We start from the raw sequence: 16,046 nt of genomic DNA on the forward strand, positions 1-16,046 counted from the left end.
TCTTAGTTATTCCAATTAGAAAATTTTCCATTCTCAAAAATTCTCTGATCTTTGGGAATACCTGTGCTCATGAACACTACCTCCTCGTCAAGTAGTAGAAGTAGTAGTAGTAGTAGTAGTAGTAGTAGTAGTAGTCGTCGTCGTCATCTTCAGTACGAAGGCTGATTTGATGCAGTTCTCCATGCTACTCTACCCCGTGCAAGCTTCTTTATCAGTCACTACGGCAACCTGCATCCTTCTGTATCTGCTTACTGTATTCATCTCTTGGTCTCCCTCTAAAACTGTTACCCCCACACTTCCCTCCAATACCAAACTGGCGATAACTTGGTTTCTCATAACTCTCTTCTTTTGGTCAAGTTGTATCACAAATTTCTTGCCTTCCCAATTCTACTCAGTACCTCATTAATTATGCGACTGACCCATCTAATCTTCAATGTCCTTTTGTAGTACCACATTTTGAAAGCTTGTATTCTCTTTTTCTCTAAACTGTTTATCATCTATATTTCACTTACATACATGGCTATACTACAGACATGTATCTTCAGGAAACACTTCCTTACACTTAAATCTGCAGCAGTACAGTTTGTACACTGTCTGATGGAGAAAATAAATGAGGGTCACAAAATGGCAGGAGTGTTTTTAGATCTTTCCAAAGCGTCTGACAGAGTCCATCATGGCGCTCTTTTAAGTAAACTTGCTTGTAATGGTGTCGGTGGGAAACTGTTGCTTTTTAATAGGATCTTACCTTACAGATAGACAACAATGCACAGAAGTTGTGTATGATAATGGAGAGGTAATCGAAAAAAGAAGATCAAAGATAAGAAATATAAATTTTGGTGTGCCACTAGGCTCTATCTTGGGGCCCTTCTTGTTTACTTGCTATGTGAATGATTTCCCAAAAGTATTAGACAGCAGTCATCATATTACTATGTATGCTGGTGACACCTCTGGGGTTTGCTGGGCACGTAGTAATGATGGCCTAAATTCAGTGGTACAGAATTTTGTTGAAAAAGCCCAAACACATTTTGAAAAAGATAACCTGAGGGTCAATATTAACAAAACTAATTTAATTTATTTTAAGACAAGTGGCTCAAATAAAAATACTGTTGTAAATGAGGACATTCAGGAAAATACCTGTTCAGAATGTAAATTTCTGGGTGTATATATGACAGACTTTAGTGGAATCAGCAAATAGATCATGTCTGTGGTAAAATAACATCTAGTCTGTATTTACTAAGGAGATTAGTTCAATATCTAGATACTGAAGCAATAAAAAATAGTGTATTTTGGGTTGGTGTATCCTCATCTATTTTATGGAATTGTATTGTGGGGTGGGTGTAGCCAATACAATATAAGAAGGGTATTTGTATTGCATAAAAAGAGTAATAAGAACTATGGCAAAAGTAAGATCCAGAACTTCATGCAAAAACCTGTTTATTAATTTTAATATTATGACTATTTATGCAGTATATATGTTTCAATCAATATTATTAGTGAAAAAAGACAAAAAAGTGACCAACAGGAATATGGAAATCCATGATTACGATACAAGACACAAATCAGACTTTCATATGGTGAGCAGAAGATTGAATCTAACAACAAATACCCCCATTCATTAAGGGAGCAATATTTTATAATTCTTTTCTGCCAAACAACCTGAAACAGCTTTCTGGTAGAATTTTTAAAAATGCGTTAAAAAAAAAAAAAGGCTTATATTTAAGTGCCCATACAGTATGGTGCTGACATAATTTGACGTCAGGAATGCTATGTTAAATATACTTAAATGATCTTTTACTTAATAGCATGTAAACTACATGTATTGTGTATCAATAATCTACATGTAATTACTGTAACATTGTCCATGCATGTTAAATACATGTTTCGAGCTGTAAGATAGATAAATAAATTTCATGGTAACAAATGTCTCTTCCTCAGAAATAACAGTCCATCCTGGATCTTCATCACAAATGCTTTTCTTGCCATTACCAGCCTACATTTTATATCCAATCTACTTCGGCCATCATCAGTTATTTTGCTACCCAAATAGCAAAACCTATCTCCTACTTTAAGTGCCTGATTTCCTAATCTAATTCCCTTAGCATCATCTGATTTAATTTGACTACATTCCATTATCCTTATTTTGCTTTTGTTGATGTTCATCTTATATCCTCCTTTCAAGACACTGTCCATTCTGTTCAACTGCTCTTTCAGGTCCTTTGCTGTCTCTGAAAGAATTACAATGTCACCAGCAAACCTCAAAGTTTTTATTTCTTTTCTCTGAACTTTAATTCCTACTCCTGATTTTTCTTTGGTTTTCTTTAACTGCTTGTTCAGTGCACAGACTGAATAAATTGGGACAGGCTACATCCCTGTCTCACTCCCTTCTCAACCAGGGCTTCCTTTTCATCACCCTAGACTCATAACTGCTGTCTGGTTTCTGTACAAGTTGTAAATAGCCCTTTCCTCCCTGCATCTTACCCCTGCTACCTTCAGAATTTCAAAGAGAATATTTCTGTTAACATTGTCAAAAACTTTCTCTAAGTCTACAAAGAAAACGTAGGTTTGTCTTTCCTTAACCTGTGGTCTAAGGTAAGTTGTCGTGCCAGTATTGCCTCATGTGTTCCTACATTTTTCCAGAATCCCAACTTATCATCCCTGAGGTCTACTTGAGCAGTTTATCCATTCTTCTGTACAGAATTCGTGTTAGTATTTTGCAGCCGTGAGTAATAAACTGATAGTTTGTTAATTTTCACAGATGTCAGCAATTGATTTCTTTGGAGTTGGAATCACTACATTCTGAAAATCAGTGGTTATTTCATCTGCACCATACACCTTGCACACCAGATAGAAGTTTTGTCATGGCTGGCTCTCCCAATGCTATCAGTAATTCTGATGGAATATCACCTACGCCCTGGAGCCTTGTTTCGACTTAGATCCTTGAGAGCACTGTCAAATTCTTCTTGCAGTATCCTATCTCATTTACATCTACATCCAATTCCCTGTCTATAATACTGCTTTCAAGATCATCTCCCCTGTACAGACCTCCCCCATACACTCCTTCCACATCTCATCTTTTCCTTCTTTGCTTGTAACTGCTCCTCCATCTGGGCTCCTGACATTCTTACAGCTACTTCTCTTTTTCCCAAAGGCCTCTTTAACTTTCCCGTAGACGGTATCTACCTTTTCCCTTGCGAAATATGCTTCAGAGTCCGAACATGTGTCCCCTAGCTATTCCTAGCTGTTAGCCATTTTGAACTTCCTGTCAATCTCAATTTTTAAACATTATTATTCCCTTTCACCTGCTTCATTTTTAAATTTTCTCCTTTCAGCAATTTAATTCAACATCTCTCGTGTTATACACGGATTTCTACTAGGCCTCGTCTTTTTACGTATTTGATCACCTGCTGCCATCACTATCTCATCTCTTTCATTTCTCGAGTAGAACCTAGTATTTTGTTATTTTCTAATTCTTCTTCCTCACCTTTGTACTGTGTGTCCACAGGGGTGGCATGTTAGCTTGGATTGCACAATGTTAGTGGTAGGGATGGCTGTGTGGCCTCCCTGTGACCACTCCTTCACCCCTTGGACAGCATTTGTGTACCCCAACTGTCTGCATCTGGTGAGAATGTTTTCAAAACTTGTTAATCACGTAATTGAAACAGGACTCAGGCAGCACCTAAAAACTGCGTCCAGACCATTTGCCACACTGGTCTTCACCATTAACCCACTGGGCAGATACTATCTGGGGCTAACACGTCCCCGCAAATCTCTGAAGTACTGTACTAAAGCATGTGCCTATCCAGGTGGGTCCCATTTCCTAATTTTTCTCTCTCTCTCTCTCTCTCTCTCTCTCTCTCTCTCTCTCTCTCAGAACATCATCTTCAATGCCTAGAAACAGGACGTTCATATTCAAAGGACATGTACAATAGTATATTCTGCAGAAATGAATAGCATTTGAACCATGTCAGCCCGCGGGTTTCAGGTTGACACCATCTACCGATAAAATGCACCTTCCGCTCTCATTGTTATTATAAACTGAAGGTAATGCAATAGTGTGACATAAGTAGACATACAGAATGCCTCACATATGTATGCGCGAACCGTACTGTCATTTCAGTGAGTTTGAAAGAGTGCGTATTATTGGTATGAGAGATGATGCATCCATGCAGGAAATTGCTACTTATGTGGGACAAAATGTTTTGGCAGTGCAATGGGTGTGTACAGAATGGTGTACAGAATGGTTCACAGAATGCCATAGAACACGACAAGATGGGTCAGGCGACACCACAACTGCAGTATTTGGGCTACCGAAAATCCTAGAACTGTCGTGGAAACTCCATTGCACAGCGAGAAAGTCATGGTATGGGTTGGATTTACCACATCTACCATTATCGGGATTTTTTTTCTTCGAGGAAATGCGTGATTCTGGTTTTGTAACTGCTACTGTGACGGGTGAGAGGTACGCCAATATCTTACAGAATCGCATCATCCCCAGCCTGGCTGATAAACACCTGCTGGAACGTACGATGTTTATGCAGGATGGCGCTTGTGGTGTGCGTACTGTAAGACCTTCGGTACGCACACCATCAGATTATTTGACTTGTCGCTCTAACGAAGTAGGCGAGTGTCAGCAATATGTCTCGTGGCCTTATCGTGGCGTGTTTATCTTCTGCTGTTAGGTCAGACGATAGAAATGCCACTTGCACGCTTAAGAGTAGCAGATTGATGGTGACCAACTTTAAACAGAACTTGATTAATTTTCACACACATATAGATATTATGTAACTTGTATCTGGATGCTGTTTACAATTGTCAATCTGAAGTTCCTTTGGTCTTGGTACATTAATCTTATTCTCATATATCTCTGATACTTGACAAAGTGTCTATTCATTTATCTTCATGGCTATGTACAGGAATCTGGTAATCTTATAAGGCACAGACTGAAACTTGACTACAGACTAATGCAGACTAACTAATCAGAGGTCTGTACACTCGTTATAATACCTCGAGCGTTCAGGTATCACTGCGCGAGTGTGATCCGCGAGGAGAAAAGGTTCTACGTTAGCAGCTGTGTTATATTTTAATACGCAGATTGGCGGAAGCAGAATTTGGTCCGTCTCTATGACAGTGCCATCTCTTAGTGCGGAGACGGCCGAGTGCTGCGCCTGCGCTGTTGAGCTTAGCGGGGCGCGCTCCATTGGGAAAGTTGTGTACGCACTGACTACGCGGAACTATGTACACAACAGCGCTCCACCCCATATTGCTAGACACGCGAAAGATCTCTTGCGCGCGTCGTTTGGTGGTGATCGTGTGCTCAGCCGCCACTTTCGTCATGCTTGGCCTCCCAGGTCCCCAGACCTCAGTCTGTGCGATTATTGGCTTTGGGGTTACCTGAAGTCGCAAGTGTATCGTGATCAACCGCATCTCTAGGGATGCTGAAAGACAACATCCAACGCTAATGCCTCACCATAACTCCAGACATGTTTTACAGTGCTGTTCACAACATTATTCCTCGACTACAGCTATTGTTGAGGAATGATGGTGGACATATTGAGCATTTCCTGTAAAGCACATCATCTTTGCTTTGTCTTACTTTGTTACGCTTATTATTGTTATTCCGATCAGATGAAGTGCCATCTGTCGGACATTTTTTGAACTTTAGTATTTTTTGGTTCTAATAAAACCCCACGTCATTCCAAGCATGTGTGTCAATTTGTACCTCTCCATCTACATTATTCCGTGATTTATTCAGTTTTCAAATTTATACTGACTTTTTGATCACCTGGTACATGTCCTGTGAATATGAACTTCCTATCTCTAGTCATTCCAAGGTGTTACGTTTTCGCCGGCCTCTGTGGTTGGGCGGTTCTAGGTGCTTCAGTCCGGAACCACACTACTGCTATGGTCACAGGTTCGAATCCTACCTCGAGCATGGATGTGTGTGATGTCCTTAGGCTAGTTAGATGTAAGTAGTTCTGAGTCTAGGGGACTGTTGACCTCAGATGTTAAGTCCCATAGTATTCAGAGCCATCTGAACCATTTTGTCCTATTTTCTCTGAACGTGAGTGAACAACCTATGGCTAAACAAATTTATCTCACTGCCTATGGTATGTTTTTATTTTTTCTGTCTTATGATAATATCTAAAACATAACTTATAAATAGGCGTCACATACAAAGCATCACGAAGTAGATGGCCGGCAGTTAAAATGTGAAGATATACACCTCTCCCCTCAATCCTCTACTTCAGCTCTGTGTAAAAAGTTTTTTCAGACCACTGTCACTTTCAGTATGTCTAGTGTACTAGTCAGTATTATGTATCTAGGTATATCATTTTACCAACAAATCTCATTGTCTTAAGTGTTCAGTAACTATAAACACAAATCGTTTGAAAAGGATAAAATCGACTGTTGTGTTGCTTCATTATTAACTGTTTCATTAACTTAATAATCACTGAAAGAAGACTAGACCTGTCTTTGCACAAATTGTTAGTCTTAGAGAAAAGATTAATAGACTTATGTAGGAAATTCAGTGTTGCTTAATTTTGTACTCTAAATGTTTTTGCTAGAGCCCGTGGTTTTTGAGTAATTTCAGAAAAACATACGTAATCTTCAAAACACACCACCTCCCCACCTGCCAGCAGTTCTAGTACGTTTTTCGTGGCTCGCTCTCCTAGCACTGTACAAAAACTTATGACAACAGAAATAATTTCCTGTATTCGACCTTTTGGTCTTCACTGAGTGGGCTATTATGCCACTGGCTTAGTGGTGCACTTTTAAAATTTATGATTAACATTTGTGTAAATTCTTACCCTAGTCTTATGACTTTTGATAACACAAGATTAACATATTAATATGCTTGTCTGGCTTCTTAGTAAGAAACTACTGTTAAGTTTAGACTGAATTGTGAACATAACTAGTTTTAGGTTAGCGTTTATGAAAGCCTTCTCTTCAGTACCGTCACAGTACTTTTTAAATTAACCCTTGGAGAGAGAGAGAGAGAGAGAGAGAGAGAGAGAGAGAGAGAGAGAGAGAGAGAGAGAGAGAGAGAAGAAAAAAAAAATGGCTTTGCTATCCAGTTCCTCAAATTAAATTATGATTCTTCAGATGTATAAAATATTCTGAGGTGGCCCCCCAAGGGGGGATACAACGCGTCCCCAAACGAGGACATTGCATTCGAGTGGGTGCAGTATAAGTCGAAAACTCAAAGTATTTTATTCAATTTTATTTCCCCAAAATACATAAATTACACAAAAGAAGCATTTGCATAACGATTGGAATTAATGATATCCAGAGTTTTATGGTGCTATACGATAAGTTCGTTTATTTGCATAAAAGCGTATGGGGCTAAAAGGTGGCAAAATGAATTGCTGAAACTGGTTGGTTTCAGAATAAAACAAAATATATGTTGGTGAAGTTTATTGACGCTGAAAGATTCATTTTATGTCGATTTTGAGGTGGGCACACGGCCGTATAAATTTTTTCAGTACCTACATGATGGAATATGTTTCAGGTTGCAAAACCGGCTATAAACCGTCGAAAATAGTGTTTGGTTTCAAAAGCAGCTAACTGCATGTGGTCTTCGGGTGCAAAGCCTGCTGAATGGCCAATAGGCATAGCTGTCGCCCTGCCATGTCTGGATGCAAAGCACGTGAACAGACATCAGACTTACCAATCTGGACATTCAAAGCTACCTTTCAGTCTGTTACTATTAGAATGGATTTTTTTCTTATTCAGCTTTAGGTTGGCTGCGCTGTAACAAATTCGTACGCAACATTAAAATTCTCGCTGCCAATGCATTGTCCTTTGGGTGGGACAAGTGTTTCGTGATTATCTCTGTCACTTACCGTGCAGTTAGCGGGCATTGCGTCTAGGCTACTCAGACATTTTATATCATACGGTATATTGTAAGCTAACATAAACTTCCAACATTAGCCTCTTGTTCAAAATCATTGCCAGGATTATCGGATAGATCGTCAATTTCAGATGAATTAAGGAGCTCTATAACTACTACTTCCGTAAGTGGTCTCTGTCTATCCTGGCCTCGGGGCAATGTGAAATCACCGTAACAAGACTAAAAAGACAGCAAAATAATGTCCTCGATTTCTATGCTATTACAACCTTTCAATTACAATGTCCTCATTTGGAGACATGTATAAAGTTACAAATGTCACTTACCTTTCATTCTGAAAGACACATTTAGTTTTCACCTTCAAGAATGCACCTTTCTATGCACAAATAATTTTTTTTACCTAAACTCAGAAGATATTAACCGGCTGATGGGATGTACAAAGATTACTGGGAAACATCCGTGTGACTGTGCACATTGTTTTGTTTTGCGGTACCACAGATTGACAGATGTCGACACTGTTCTCAAAAAAACTCTCTGCTAGTGACAATATTAGGACAAAAATCACAAATTGTAAAATTTAACGAATTTTAATATACTAAGCATTTATTTAATATATCCTTATATGAGAATGCCATGACTGAAAGGGTTAATATTGTTAATCAAAAAGTTGACTAAGCTGGTGGCGTAAGAAAGCAAGAGGATATGTAAGATCTTGCTCAACAAATGCATGCTGACGTAGTTTCTCAACATAACAGACTACAAATGTTCAAAAAGAAATGGTTCATTTCGACTTACTCTACACCACTGTGGTACATTGTCAATAGTTACCATTTACACTCTGTATAAACTTACTGTATATTGACAGCATCATGCCAGAGTCTTGAATACACATGTAAAGAAAAAAGAAAAAAAAATTGAGTGGGAGTGTCCCTTGAGAAAGCAATCTTTTATGTCTTGAAAAATTTGGCTTTTCAGAGACAACACCTTTTCCAATGCAGCAGTTCATTTAGTTTAACAGCCCACAGGATCCTGCAGCTCTAACAAGTATATTACCTTCCTCTATTAATAACAAACCTTGTGACTACCTATTTGCACCAGCAATCAATTTTTATTTTTTTACACCCACTAGCCAGTGTTATTTTAACCATTTTTCTTCTTCATGAGTTTCAATGTGTGACACTATATTGAGCCTCATGTGGTCACAGATCAGTTACGCAGTGATATTACTGTCAGAGATGACTATTCCGATTACAGACACAACATAAACAGTGTCTGTTCATTATTAACCATACCAGTGCTCCACAACAGTGCAACTACTCAAAAAATGTATTTGTTGACAAGAATAAATCTTTTGAATAAATATAAAGTTGTGACTTATCCTTGACAACAGAGGTGTCGGCAGAAGAAAATGCTTAATTCAATTTAATGAGGATTAGATTGATCCTCCTGCCGTGCTTCTAACTGCATCATACACTGTTAAATTCACTTGTGGCTTAGCAAGCAATTTCTTCCACTGACCTCTTCAATTCCTCCGAAGCAGTACTCCATGATTAAGGAAACACACACATTGATCAAGTATTTTATTTCACGTGCTACAAATTTATACAAAATTATATACTGGAAAAAAAGCTCCAGTTTCAAAGTACTTATTTTGAATAACAACTGCTGAAATGAAACAAACATGACACACACACACACACACACACACACACACACACACACACACACACACACACACACACACGTATTTTTTAGTTATTTGGTTTACCAAATTCTCTGCACACTGAACTCACATTTAAACATTCACTCTGGCATTAATAACAGGACATCACTAGATGTGCACAAAAACATTTGAAGTAGTTCCAACTTTTTCCTTTCTTTATAGAACATACAGCATACGAAATTAGTCACAAAATCAGAAACATTTCTGACAGACAAATGAAACAAAACACACTTCAAACCTGTTTAAAGAATTTGCAAATGGACAGACCTGCTACGAATAGCAGAGGCACTCCTTTAACAGAATTTAAACCTGAAGCCTTTCAAACTCACTTCGAAGCTTAATACCAAACAATGTTGTGAATTATAGGCAGACGTAGAGTTCAAAGAGTTATAAATTTTGTCCTGCCCTAAATATAGCAGGGTAACTAAATTTTACAATGATTTATGCAATATTGGTTAAACTCTCCACAAACTGGAATGTTACATTTTTGATAAAAATTCACCTCCAACAGTAAGTGCTTGTATCACCGAATGTCTACCAGTAAGCCCCAAAGATCTCAAGAGAAAAGAATGTATAATGTATAATATGACAGATTGCTGGAACAGGACAGCTGAACTTTAAAATCTGTTTTCCTGTGAACGTAGCGTGTGAGAAACTGTATCATCAAATTCCCTGCGTAGTGGGTAAGCTGACATTCTCAGTCTAGATTCCACAAATTTACCTTCATTGTACTGCACCTGATTTCTGCCTCGGAATGTGGATTCCTCGAACAGTGACTCATGCGGACCTACAGAATTGTAATCACTGGAGGATTGTTGAACTGAGCGTCTCCACTTCGAATTTGGGGATTTCTCCTGGATTGGAGTAATGTGCCCAGAACAAGAAGACAGTGACTGATTTGAAGGGGGGTACCAATCACGAGATGGTGGCTGCTCTGAAACTTTGTGCCTAGGATCACAAGATGAAGACCAATCAGAAGCCGTATAACTTTTATCTCGAAGTGACTGTCGATCATAACCCTCGTACCTCGAATCCGAAGCCGCGCACCTCGAATCTCGGGGCGACAGCCGATCCGAAGCCGCACACCTCGAATCCCGGGGCGACAGCCGATCCGAAGCCGCGCACCTCGAATCCCGGGGCGACGGCCGATCCGAAGCCACGTACGTCGAATCCTGGGGCAACAGCCGATCCGAAGTTGCGTACCTCGAATCCTGGGGCGACAGCCGATCCGAAGTTGCGTACCTCGAATCCCGGGGCGACAGCCGATCGGAAGCCGCGTACCTCAAATCCCGAAGCAACAGCTGATCCAAAGCCGCATACCTCGAATCCCCAGGTGACAGCTGATGCGAAGCTGTGTACCTCTCATACCGTGGCGACAGCCGCTCCGAATCTGTGTACCTCGAATACTGGGTTGACAGCTGATCCAAAGCATCGTACCTCCTGTCCCGAGGTGACAGCCGATCCGAAACTGCGTACCTCGACTCCTGGGATGACAGCCGATACGAATCCGCATACCTCGAATCCCGCGTTGACAGCCGATCCGAAGCCGTGTACCTCCTGTCCTGAGGTGACAGCCGATCCGAAGCCACGTCCCTCCCATCTCGAGGCAACAGCCGATCCGAAGCCACGTCCCTCCCATCTCGAGGCAACAGCCGATCCGAAGCCACGTCCCTCCCATCTCGAGGCAACAGCCGATCCGAAGCCACGTCCCTCCCATCTCGAGGCAACAGCCGATCCGAAGCCACGTCCCTCCCATCTCGAGGCAACAGCCGATCCGAAGCCACGTCCCTCCCATCTCGAGGCAACAGCCGATCCGAAGCCACGTCCCTCCCATCTCGAGGCAACAGCCGATCCGAAGCCACGTCCCTCCCATCTCGAGGCAACAGCCGATCCGAAGCCACGTCCCTCCCATCTCGAGGCAACAGCCGATCCGAAGCCACGTCCCTCCCATCTCGAGGCAACAGCCGATCCGAAGCCACGTCCCTCCCATCTCGAGGCAACAGCCGATCCGAAGCCACGTCCCTCCCATCTCGAGGCAACAGCCGATCCGAAGCCACGTCCCTCCCATCTCGAGGCAACAGCCGATCCGAAGCCACGTCCCTCCCATCTCGAGGCAACAGCCGATCCGAAGCCACGTCCCTCCCATCTCGAGGCAACAGCCGATCCGAAGCCACGTCCCTCCCATCTCGAGGCAACAGCCGATCCGAAGCCACGTCCCTCCCATCTCGAGGCAACAGCCGATCCGAAGCCACGTCCCTCCCATCTCGAGGCAACAGCCGATCCGAAGCCACGTCCCTCCCATCTCGAGGCAACAGCCGATCCGAAGCCACGTCCCTCCCATCTCGAGGCAACAGCCGATCCGAAGCCACGTCCCTCCCATCTCGAGGCAACAGCCGATCCGAAGCCACGTCCCTCCCATCTCGAGGCAACAGCCAATCCGAAGCCACGTCCCTCCCGTCCTGAGGTGACAGCCGATCCGAAACCGCATACCTCCTGTCGCGGGGTGAGAGCCGATCCGAAGCTGCGTACCTCCCATCTCGGGTAGACAGCTGATCTGAAGCCGTGTACCTCCTGTCTCGGGGTGATCGCTGATCTGAAACCACGTGCCTCCCATTTCGGTGTGACATATGGTCTAAAGGAGTGTACTTTCCATCTTGAGGTGAGAGCCGGTCCGAAGGCATGTGCCTTTCATCGTGAGATGACAGCCAATTGGAATATTTACACCTCTTATCTCGAGATGTCAGTGAATCTGAAGCTTTATACCTCTTACCTCGAAGTGACACTCGACTGGAAGTTTTACACCTATTATCTTGAGGTGATACCCAACTGGAAGCTTTATACCTCTTACCCTGAGGTGACAGTCCATCGGACGCCATATACTTCTTACCCCGAGGTGATAGCCGATCCCACACTGTAGGTATCTTGTCTTGAGATGACAACCGATCCCAAACCGTATCTGTCTTATATAGAGGTGACAGGCGATCCCAATCTGTATCTCTCTCATCTCGAGGTGACAGCCGATCCAAATCCATATATCTTGACTGATGGAGCTGAAGGGGTTCTGGTTCACCGTATCCTATTTCACGACTGTGTCGATGGTCCGAAGTGAAGTACCTGTTTTCCTGGTCTCGATCCAAGTTGTCTTTTGTGTGTCTGTGCTGTGATCGTTTCAATATCATGTAACTAACTTCCTGCAGCTGCAAATGTTCTGAAGTCTTGAAGCCAAACTCCCAACGCTGTTCTTTTGCCAAGAATCTAGACTCGTGATTCTGCAGTGCAGCAGGTACTGTAAACATATGCTCTTGTGGTAAGAGCTGACCTGAAACCACAAACTGTGCTTCACGAAAGTGAGGATGATCTTTATTGGCAAATAAACGTTCACGACACTGTGGTCTACCCTGATCCTCAAACCTGAAGTCCGGAAGATTAGGCCCTACGCCTGGGACTGTGGGTGACAGAGATCGATCCACAGCCCAAGTTTGCAAAACTGGTACCAGAGGTAGCGGAAAATTTTGAGACGAGAGCTCAGTCTCCACAGGTCGAAGTGGTTTGTATCGAGTCTGGGCCAGTGGCAGATTCTGAACCACAGGCTGCAGGTCATGCCACACTGTCACACGAGAATCAGCTGGCAGGTTCTCCCACTGTGACCATTGCAAGAGGTAAACAATACTTAAATCGAGGAATAATTTAAAATCACGAGCTTTCAAATCCTGAAATGATTTCTCATCAACCCAAAGAGTCAGCCTCTCTCTCTCATCTGCCTCTGTCAGTCTGCTACGGACTTTCCACTTGGCAGTGGAGATTCCTTTATTTTGCTTCTGAAACAAGTCCAGAACCTCCTTGTCAGATCTCCCCTTCATTGCCTTTGGCAATGACAGTACTAACTTCGTACCCTTCAATGTCAAATCCGCCTGTCCAACTGTGAGACAGGCTCCTATCCACGGAACAAGCTTCGAAACGGTCTTACGCAGCCATACTTTGGTCGGCCTGTCCGTACAAGTGATCGCTAAACCCCCATTCTCATACTGCATGGCAGAAAACTGGACCAGTTCCTCAGACTCGGATGGGTCAATCATGTTTGTGAGTGCAGCCCACACCATCTCTGCCTGCTCCTCTGTCATTTTCACATCGGGGAAACCTACGGGCACAACAGCCACCCTCATTGAGCCAGCCGTTTCCTCCTCTCCTTCTGCTTCTCGATCCGAAACACCGGTACTGTATTCGTCAACCTTTTCAGTCACAGGGGCATTGTCATTACCTCCGGTAAACCCACCACTTAGGAATTTGATGAAAGTTTTAGTAATGTCACGCTGTTTCTGTCTTTTATATTTCCTTTTTTGCCCAGCTGTGACACGTTGTTTTGTTCCCCCCACTGCTGCTGTTTGACTCAAAACATTTTTTCTACGTTTGTTGACCTGTTCAGTCACAGGCGCATAAGCATTGCCTCCAGTTACCTCTTCTGTAGCCGAGGCATTTGCGTCACCTCCAGTAATACCTCCACTAACAAATTTTGTGACAGTTTTAGTAGTAGCGTGTGGCTTCCCAGATTTCAATTTGCGTTTTAATCTTTTTACACATTTCTTTGTGGAGACCGGAGGTACTGACAGAACAGGAGCTTTCCCTCCATCAGTGTTTGTTTTAAATTTTTTAGCTTTCAATTTACATTGAAATCTTCTTAGTTGTCTGTCTGTGTAGACTGGAGGTACTGACAGAACAGGTGCTTCGTTTTGAACGGTGCTACTTACTTTTTTAGCCTCTCTGTTTCCTATTTCGTAGTTTGGAGTAACTTCCTCCAGTTTACGTTTCTTTTGTTCAGATTTAGTAAGCACTCTCTCCCCTGCTGCCCTGGCCATCATTTTTTTCATTTTTCGCCTCTGTGCACCCGAAAGACGCTTTTCGTTTAGTTGCTCCTGAGCAACAGATGTGTCCTTCCTGTCACCTTCCTCATTACTTGTTTCACAGAGTAGCGCTATTCCCTCCAGTTTCTGTTTCTTTTGTTCAACTTTAGCAATCTCTAGCTTCAGTGCTGCCTCAACCCGCATTATTTTCCTTTGGAGTTTCTGTGCTCTGGACCAGCGCTCCTTTTTGAGTTTCTCTCGGCCAACACCTGTCTCCTTCCCATCAGTTTCCACCTCCACCACAGCACCAAATTTGCCAGATTGACCACATTCTTGTTCCATTTCCTGTTCAGTTTTCCCGTTTCCATCTTCCACTTCTACAGAATTTTCAGCTTCTCTCAATTTATCCATTACCTCTTTTACGATGCCCGACATCTCTCTCTCTCCCAAAAGATCCCCATACATCACTGCTGGAGTCGCATCTGCATTCTCTGTGACTGGGATGTCTCGCACAGACTCGCCTGCGAGGTACGAGCTCTCTACCTCAGAACTGTTGCCTCTTGCCCAGAGGGCTCTTTCAGAGCAAGTTTTGGACGTGTCTGTCTTCCCAGTGTCGGATACAACAGCTAAGGTCCCTCCTGTTGCGAGTTTTGAATACTCTCCCTCTACAACAGTATTTTTATTATTGTTTACGAGGCACAGGGTCCCCTCATATTGAGGCCCCCTCACACCAAGTTCACCTTCGGTCTGGTCGGAATCCCGGGTCGCCTCACTCGGAGGTCCCCTGGAATTCTCGGCATCTGCTCGCTCGGAGCTAATTTCAGTTTTTTTCTCTATGATCCCACGAGACGCTGAGGAAGGTGTGGACCACCCGGGCAGAGCCCCGCGTGCCCAGGCTGGGCTGGATACTCTGGGAGGGCGCCCGGTATCCCAGAGGCCCCGTTCGAGGCACAGCTCCCCTGTGCCACGCACCCCTCGGCACGGGTCGCACCACACCTTGGGTTGGGGGGCAGTTTTGCGTCGTGCCCGGGACGACGACAATAATACCGACAACGACACCACCACTTTTCCTACTCGTACGTTCAAAAAATGTGCCATTACTTTGGTATTCAGGCCAGAGACTGGTTCGATGCAGCTCTCCACGGTAGTGTATCCTGCCCAAGTTGCTTCATCTCTGCATAACTACTGCAACCTACATCCATTTGAACCTCTTTACTGTATTCAAGCCTTGATACACTCTCTAAAATGTCAGCCCCACACACTTTTTCCCATGGATTTGTTGCCAATCTCCATAGTGAACTGGATATTTTTATGTTGACTGTTTAGGTTTTTCAAGACTGTGTTGAGTTGTCTTGTAGTACAACTCCACATACACAGGATATCATCTACATGTTTAAACCAATATTCGAGTATAATGACTTTTCTGGAGACTAGAAATCTACTCTGTAGGAATCAGCATGGGTTTCAAAAAAGACAGTCGTGTGAAACCCAGCTCGCGCTATTCGTCCACGAGACTCGGAGGGCCATATACATGGGTTCCCAGGTAGATGCTGTGTTTCTAGACTTCCGCAATATTTTCGATACAGTTCCCCACAGTCGTTTAATGAACAAAGTAAGAGCATGTGGACTATCAGAC

General features: G+C 43.0%; 1 protein-coding gene across 7 annotated transcripts; it reads right to left on the reverse strand.

Annotated features, from left to right (window-relative positions):
• Nucleotides 1-9,441: 9,441 nt before the first annotated feature.
• Nucleotides 9,442-15,523, reverse strand: LOC126108532 (uncharacterized). Of its 7 annotated transcripts, none has more exons than XM_049913815.1 (2): nt 12,414-15,523; nt 9,442-12,335 (listed from the first exon to the last, which is right to left on the reverse strand). In XM_049913815.1, exons 1-2 carry the CDS (start codon nt 15,506-15,508, stop codon nt 10,190-10,192), a joined length of 5,241 nt encoding a protein of 1,746 aa, XP_049769772.1. In that variant the 5' UTR covers nt 15,509-15,523; the 3' UTR covers nt 9,442-10,189. The 7 variants fall into 7 exon arrangements, with proteins under 7 accessions (XP_049769772.1, XP_049769775.1, XP_049769774.1 ...); XM_049913818.1 differs by having other exon boundaries at nt 9,442-10,598; nt 10,893-15,523; XM_049913817.1 differs by having other exon boundaries at nt 9,442-10,619; nt 10,893-15,523.
• Nucleotides 15,524-16,046: the final 523 nt, after the last annotated feature.

Source organism: Schistocerca cancellata, chromosome 11 (genome assembly GCF_023864275.1).
Source record: "Schistocerca cancellata isolate TAMUIC-IGC-003103 chromosome 11, iqSchCanc2.1, whole genome shotgun sequence".
NCBI lineage: Eukaryota > Metazoa > Arthropoda > Insecta > Orthoptera > Acrididae > Schistocerca > Schistocerca cancellata.

Bases quoted from the DNA above. Each gene is read 5' to 3' on its own strand.
- LOC126108532 (XM_049913812.1), bottom strand. From the start codon at position 15,508: ATGGCACATTTTTTGAACGTACGAGTAGGAAAAGTGGTGGTGTCGTTG. The intron at 10,854-10,892 runs GTATGCGGCTTT...TCGGGATTTGAG, and splicing joins CTGTCACCTGGGGATTCGAG to GTACGCGGCTTCCGATCGGC.